Source organism: Vombatus ursinus, unplaced genomic scaffold, assembly GCF_900497805.2.
Source record: "Vombatus ursinus unplaced genomic scaffold, bare-nosed wombat genome assembly UNPS02014864.1, whole genome shotgun sequence".
NCBI classification, from domain to species: domain Eukaryota; kingdom Metazoa; phylum Chordata; class Mammalia; order Diprotodontia; family Vombatidae; genus Vombatus; species Vombatus ursinus.
In genome coordinates this window covers 4,634,820-4,642,016 of record NW_020954642.1, presented here as the reverse complement: position 1 = coordinate 4,642,016, position 7,197 = coordinate 4,634,820, and the positions used below count along the sequence as shown (strand labels likewise).

Below are 7,197 nucleotides of genomic sequence, written 5' to 3'. Positions count from 1 at the left end.
AGGAAGAAGCAGGCAGGTCAAACCCCAAAGGTCGTTCCTGGCAGTTACTAATATCTACCTCCCTTCTCCATTAACCAGGAACTAGGAACTTATACTCCTATTTCTTGCCTCTCCTGGTGGCTCTAGCCCAGGTAGATTTTAAAATCTCCCCCAGCCTTGGATTTTTAAAAAGTCTGGCCAGTTTTAAAGCTGTCAAAGGATTATGGAATAGCAGAGTGGTAGGGGTAGGGGGTTTCTTAGCATTTAAATCAGGTGATTGCTTTGGTAAGAAAGACTCCCAAAGTAACTTAGAAATGGACTGGAGGGAACTAATAATGCAGCCATTATTGGCTAATAATAATGGCCATTCCCTCTTCTACTCCGGCCCCAACCCCTAAATGGCTCTGAGACGTCAGTCCATGACCAAGGGGGCTGCACACCTGGTTTGGTCTTAGCTGATATGGAAGCACTTTGGACATCATTGCTGTTACTGTTGACAGCATGACCCCTTCAGGACTTGAAAGAAGCCTGAACCACTCTTCCCTTCAGTGGCTGAGGAGGCCGGAAATTGTTCACCATTCGGATCTTCTCATCATCCTCTGCAGTAAAAAGGAGGCTCCGGAATTTTTCCATCTGTGGGAAGGCAAATCGATACCACTGGCTTAGCCTTACAAAGTAGGTGATGAGTTCTGGCACTGGTGTAAATGTGAAAGATGAGACAGAACTGGGCTTGTGGTATTCTCTGACCCCTGCATTCTTTTCTGTCACACCCATGCAAAGGCAATGATTTCCCCATTTCATGTTTATTTTGTTGGCTTTTGGCTCCTGGCTCCCTAGTTTTTGAGATCCCAGCAAAGTTTGCTCAGCAAAACTTCCATTCTGTTTTCCTTTCTCAACTTTTCCAGTAGGGAACTCTGAACTCTAATTTGTCCTCCAGGCTGCTGCCCATCCTCCCACTTCATTATCTTTCCATATCTCCTCAAACTCTTCTAATCCCAAACCACTGATAAAAGGCTTAGCATGTTCCATTCTACTCTCCCGGTTGTGGAGAAAAAGTAGCAAATGGCACAGAGAAACCCCACCTCCCCACTACCACCATTTTATAGTCTTTCTCTCATGATTTGCAAATTCATTGTTTCCAATTGGGTGGGCTCTCAGTGAAATGCAATGGTTCTCAATGAGTATTTCTCTAACCACTTAGGGGTTCATGATCATAGTCTAAGCAGTAAATAATTGCCCAATTATGTTACAAATTTATTTTTCCTCTGTGACAACAAGCATGCGCATGTTTTGAGCATTATATGTTGGTTTCTACAGAGATTTGAGACCATCAACTTCTTTGGGGCAAAAGTTGTTATTGTAGTTATTGTGAGAATTTAATGAATAAAATCTAAAAAATATTATGAGTAGGATGAGTAGAACCTGGGGGTTCAAAATAATCCTTTGTTTTATGTTTTCAAACAAAAAACATTTGGGAAACACTGGTGCAGTGGAAAGAACTGTTTTCAGACGTCTCTGTCTATGGTAGGCAGCTAGATGATGCCATAGTTCACAGAGTGCTGGGCTTGGAGTCAGGAAGACTCATCTTCCTGAGTTCCAATCTGGCCTCAGAAACTGTCTGGCTCTTTGACCCTGGGCAAGTCATTTAACCCTGTTTGCTTCAGTTTTCTCATTTGTAAAAATGAGCTAGAGAAGGAAATGGCAAACCACTCCAGCATCTTTGCCAAGAAAACCCCAAATGGGGACATTAAGAGTCAGACACAACTGAATTGTCTGTAGTCCAAAGTCCATTAGATTATAAACTCCTTGAGATCGTTTGCCTCTTTTTGTATCTCCAGTGGTTAACACAGTGCCTGACACACAGTAGGTGCTTAATAAATGTTTGTTGATTGACTGTTGAGTCCTAGTCCTTTCTAGTTCTTAGCCTACTACTGACTAGCTCTGTGACCTTGGCCTTGACCTTTCTGGGCACAGATTTTCTCATCTGAAAAATAGGAATAGTATCCCTTCACTTCAACAAACATCTGAGCACCTACATCTAAGACATGGTGCTAGATCTGGGGGATAAAGGACAGTCCTTGTCCTCAAGGTTCTTCTGTTCTCCTTGGCTTTCACTACTCACTTATGCTCCCTCCTAACATTGTAAGAAGATGAAATGAAGTAACAGATGTCAATTTTTTTGTAACTTTCATTTGCTAAAAAAAATGGCGGCTTTTATTGTCTTTAGCTCCCATCCACCTAACCCCATTCTATTTCCATTCTATCTCCTGTAGTCTGATTCGCTGACCATTAACTACTCCCTACTAAATTGTTGGTCAATAATAATTCAAAATGTGACCCTGGCCTGGGTATTTTAAGATGCATTTTAACATGGGGCTCTCTAGTTGAAGCAAAAACCTAAGGTCCATGCAGACTTTCCTTAAAGTTTCTTCTTAAAAGACAATGAAGGGGCAGCTAGGTGGCGCAGTGGATAGAGCACTGGCCCTGAAGTTAAGAGGACCTGAGTTTAAATCCGGCCTCAGACCAAACACCTGTACGTACTAGCTGCATGACCTTGGGCAAGTCACTTTACCCCGATTGCCTCACAAAAAAAAAAAAAAAAGACAACGAGACTGTCCAACAGATTTGATTAGCTCAGGGGACCAAGGGTTGGCCTTAACATGGCTTCCTGGTGATAGGAGGACAAAAACAGCCCAGGATGGAGGTCAAAAGAAATTAAGTTTCTACCTTCATGACACCTCTCTTATGCGACAATTTCTCTCCCTTCACTACCATCTTAGTTCAGACCCTCATCAATAATCTTGTCTTTCCGGCTTTATGAGACATCATTCCCCCTCCTGCACTTTAAGATCTAGTCAGACTAGCCTCTGTTCCTCACCTACGCCATCTCCCACCTCTGTGTCTTTGCATTAGTCATTTCTCATGCCTCGAATATACTTCCTGCCTTATCTTCACCTCACAGAGGCCCTTTCTTCCCTTAAGATACACCATCATCTTTTGCACGGAGGCTTCCCAATTCCCCTGAATGTCTGTGACATCTCTTTCAAACGTCCTTGTTATAACGACTCTCTGTATGTGCATATATATGCATAATAATTTAACAATCTACTTTCAAGGAGCTTACATTCTAATGGGAGAGATAATAAGTACATACAAAAACATATAGCATAAATATAAAGTTAATAAATACATATATACTCTTATAGGGATACAATTACATATAAAAATATATAGCATAAATTTAAAAGTAATAAATACATATACCCATATATAACAAATAAATAATAACATATATTTATTACTTTTTATTATGTTATATTATTGCCTTTATATTTATGTGTATATATATGTGTATATATGTATGTGTGTGCACACACACACACATGCACATATAAGTGTGTGCATATAAAATATTTATATGTACTTGTCTCCCCCATGAGAAAGTAAGCTCTTTGACTAGGGACTGTCTCATTCCTTGTACTGGTATCCCCAGCACATGGCACAGTGCTGGGCAAGTAGCAGGAGCTTAAATACTTATTGATTTATTAGGTGACTTGGCTAAGGTCACATACAGGTAGTGAATAGTAACCTGGCATCCAAGCCCTGGTCCTCTGACTCCTCCAAATGCAGGGCACTTGCCATTGTACCAGGCTATCTCATAATGCAGAATGGTAGACCATGAAATTTGTCATCTGGGGGTAGGGGGGAGTCCTCAGCTGACTCAAATCATATCATGGACACTCATCTTCCCATAAGGTCGATGCTGGTGTGATGTCCTGTTCCCTGCCCTATCCCTTTCCCCTAATCCGTTATGACTCACCTGTTTCTCTGAAATTGTGATGGGCTCCTTAAGCACTATCCAAGTCACACTCTCACTCAGGGGTGGTGTGGTCAGAGACCCCGGGTAGGTCCAGTACTGGAGGTTCACAGGTAGGAGGCATTTGGGATTGAAGCTGTTGAACTGGGCTTTGGTTCCCTGGGAAGGGGAGTCAGCAGAGACTCTGGTTTAGGATCCTACAGGAGTAGTTTAGAGCTTGGGGAAGGTGAAAACAGAAATCCTAGCCTAAGGTTAGACCAGATAGATTTGTGGTTTCCTTGCCCCCTTAAATCATACTACAGAGTTTACTTCTATGGTAGCATAAAAAGAATGTTTGTCTAGTTGTCTGGAGACCTAACTTAGGTGGTCCAGTGGATTAAGCACAGGAATTGGAGACAGGAAGACCTGAGTTCAAATCCTGCCTCAGGTACCTACTAGTTATGTGACCCAGGGTGAGTCTCTTAATTTCTCTAAGGCCCTTGGGAGGTAGGTGCTATTATTACCCCCAGTTTATAGTTGAAGAAACTGAAGCAGGCATAGGCTGTGACTTTCCCAAGGTTATATAGCTAATAAGTATCTGAGGCTGGATTTGAACTCAGGTTTTCCTGACTCCAGGTCTGATCTATCTACTGCAGCCCCTAGCTTGTGGGATCAGAATCAATCTAATCCATCTTGCATGAGTCCTTCAAATCCCTTATAGTTGAAAATAGCTATCTTTCTCCCTCCTTGCCCCCCACTCCAAAGGCTATATGCCCAAACACATTTACAATTATAGCAAGTGGCACTTTAACTGGCAATTGAAACAGATTTGGAGAAAGGACAAAGAATGCAGAAGAAAGCCCCAAAGTCAGCAGAATACTCACTTTGAATCTGACCATGTACAGTGCATCTGTCAGTCTGTTCATGCTGGCATGTTCATCTCCAGTCTGGAATTTACAATGGATAAAGTGGTATTGAGAATGTCTTCTGGGCATGTTCATTTCTGGCCCAGGACTCAGCCCCCTGGACACTTCTCACAGTCACAGAGGTGTTGACAAAACACGTCCACATCCTCTTCTATCCTAACCCCTGAGTGTGCCTGGGGGTCTATTGGTACAAGGACAAAGTTCAGTCAACCCTGGTGAGGAGGAGGAGGTGACATTGCATGGCTTATAGTAGAAAACTGACCCCTTGCTTTCTCCAGTATGAATCCTAAACTATGAGAAGGGGAAGGAAATTTAGAGAACGTCTTTTCCGACCTCTACCCGATACAGGGATCTCCAATACAGCATCTGGGTAGATGATCATCCATGATGCCGGGTGCAGTGGAAAGAACATTCTGATTCTGGAATCAAGAGCTGGATTCAAATCCTAGCTCTCTTATTTACCTTCTAAGTGACCTGGGCTATATGCCAGGTCATAGCCCAGGGCTATACGGGCTATAAGTCACTTCCCCACTTTGGGACCCAACTTCCTTATCAATAAAATGAAAGGTTTGGACTATGGTTCCTCCCACATAGATCAAAGTCCTACAATCCTATTGCAACCTTAGAGATGAGGAAACTGAGAGGGGCTGTGACTTGCCCATGATCAGACAGTTAATGAAGAATCAGAAGTTAGGTTCCCTGATTGCCAGGCTATTATCCCTCCCACTGTACTACAAAGGGATTTTAAGCTCAAAGAAAGTAGCAGGGGGAAGTACACTGGGTTTAGAATCTTGAGAACCTGGGTTTAAATCCTATCTCTGGCAATTACTTCCTGTATGACCTTGGACAAGTCACTTCCCCTCTGTGGGCTTCAGTTTACTTATCTGCAAAAATAAAGGTGTTGAACTAGATGGTTTCGTAAGGCTCCCTCCAGCTCTAATATCCATAGAGCTATATTCTACAGACCTTGTGCTGAGATCTCTGAGAAATTATAGGAGTGGGTCAGGAATACACAGATATCTGGACCACCTGAACCCAGATTTAGATTTCCTGACTCAACCAGTGATCTTTCATCACTGTGATGTCTGGGCCAGAAGAAAGTTGCAGGTCTCAGCTTCCTTCTCCCCTTAACCCATGAAGAAGCATCAAATGCCAGGAAAGAATGGGCAGTATCATTGTTCTCCTCTGCTCATCCTTGGGATTTTCACTAAGTGCAGGCAGGCAAAAGAGAGAAGGGTGGGGAAAGGGGGGATGGAGATGTTTAGATAAACCTAGGAAAATCTAGCAAATTCACTCACCTCCAGGAAGATGCCAACCACAGCCAGGCCATCCGGAGCTGCAGCTGCTTCTGCAAAGGTCTTGTATTTTTTTCCATTCCAGTGGACCAAATGGAGCTGTGGAAAGGGATGGTCACACAAAAGCTAACTCTGGTCACCTCCAGTGGCTCCTCTGTTCTGGGCCCATCTAACTAGTGATTTATGGAGGCTAATTTGTTGCCTGCCTTCTGATCCCATTCTGGTCCCTCCATCAGGAAGTGTTAAGCCAGTCTCTTTGGTTATCATTCTAGTGCTTGGTTGGTTGATGAGGGTTGTCCAGGGTTATCCTTGAATCCAACCAGTTCTATATAATGGAAATCCTCACTAGATTTAGCAATCAGCGCTGCATTTAAATCATGACTCCAACACTTACTGGTTGTATGACCTCAGTCAACTCATTTTATCTTTCTACCCTCCATGTCCTCATCTATAAAACGGGAATAGTATTCCTTGCACTACCTGTCTCATGGAGCTGTAGTGTGGAAAGTGTTTTATGAACCTTAAGGTACTATAGAAAATGTGAGTTACAATTATTCTGGTCGCCTTGATGTTAGATTGGAGGCAGGTGTTATCAGGGTTTATCTTTGTTGACCTTTTCTACCTGATCTATCTCAACTCTGGACCAATCTCGTCTCCTTCCATTTTATCACAACCTGCTCTAGGTTAGAAAAGAATATAATATGGTAAAAATAATTGCACTTAAGGCAGAGGTATCTTGGTAAATGATTAACAACCAGGTTTCAAAAAAAATTACACATCAAACACACTTTTAAGCTTAATTTGCATTATTTTCCCAAATCACTTTCTTAAGTCCAAACAATCAACAACAAATCAAGTCCTGATATATCACACTTGCTGATTTCTGAGGTGTAAATGCTCACACTGAAAACTTAACCAAGAGCTCTTCCAGTTTGAGGGAGCTAAAGCACACCCTTGAAGGTGCTGATCTCACAGATGGTTAAGTCACCTGAGCACTGTCCTCACAATAGTCTTGAGAGATAGGCGATTGTTGTTCAGTCATTTCAGTCATGTCTGATTCTTCATGACCTCATTTAGGTTTTTCTTGACAAAGTGGTTTGCCATTTCCTTCTCTAGCTCATTTTACAGATGAGGAAACTGAGGCAAACAAGATCAAGTGACTTACCCAGGGTCACATAGCTAATAAGTGTCTGAAACTGTA

At 42.4% G+C, this 7,197-nt stretch overlaps 1 protein-coding gene across 1 annotated transcript in view; it reads right to left on the bottom strand.

Moving 5' to 3' along the window:
- Positions 1–489: 489 nt before the first annotated feature.
- Positions 490–7,197, bottom strand: part of LOC114027911 (carbonic anhydrase 7-like) — a 15,144-nt gene continuing 8,436 nt past the window's right edge. The window contains exons 4-7 of the mRNA XM_027842082.1: positions 6,000–6,122; positions 4,660–4,722; positions 3,800–3,955; positions 490–612 (exon numbers count right to left, since the gene is read on the bottom strand). Coding sequence (XP_027697883.1) covers positions 490–612; positions 3,800–3,955; positions 4,660–4,722; positions 6,000–6,122 — 465 coding nt within the window. The remainder of the gene's footprint in view (positions 613–3,799; positions 3,956–4,659; positions 4,723–5,999; positions 6,123–7,197) is intronic.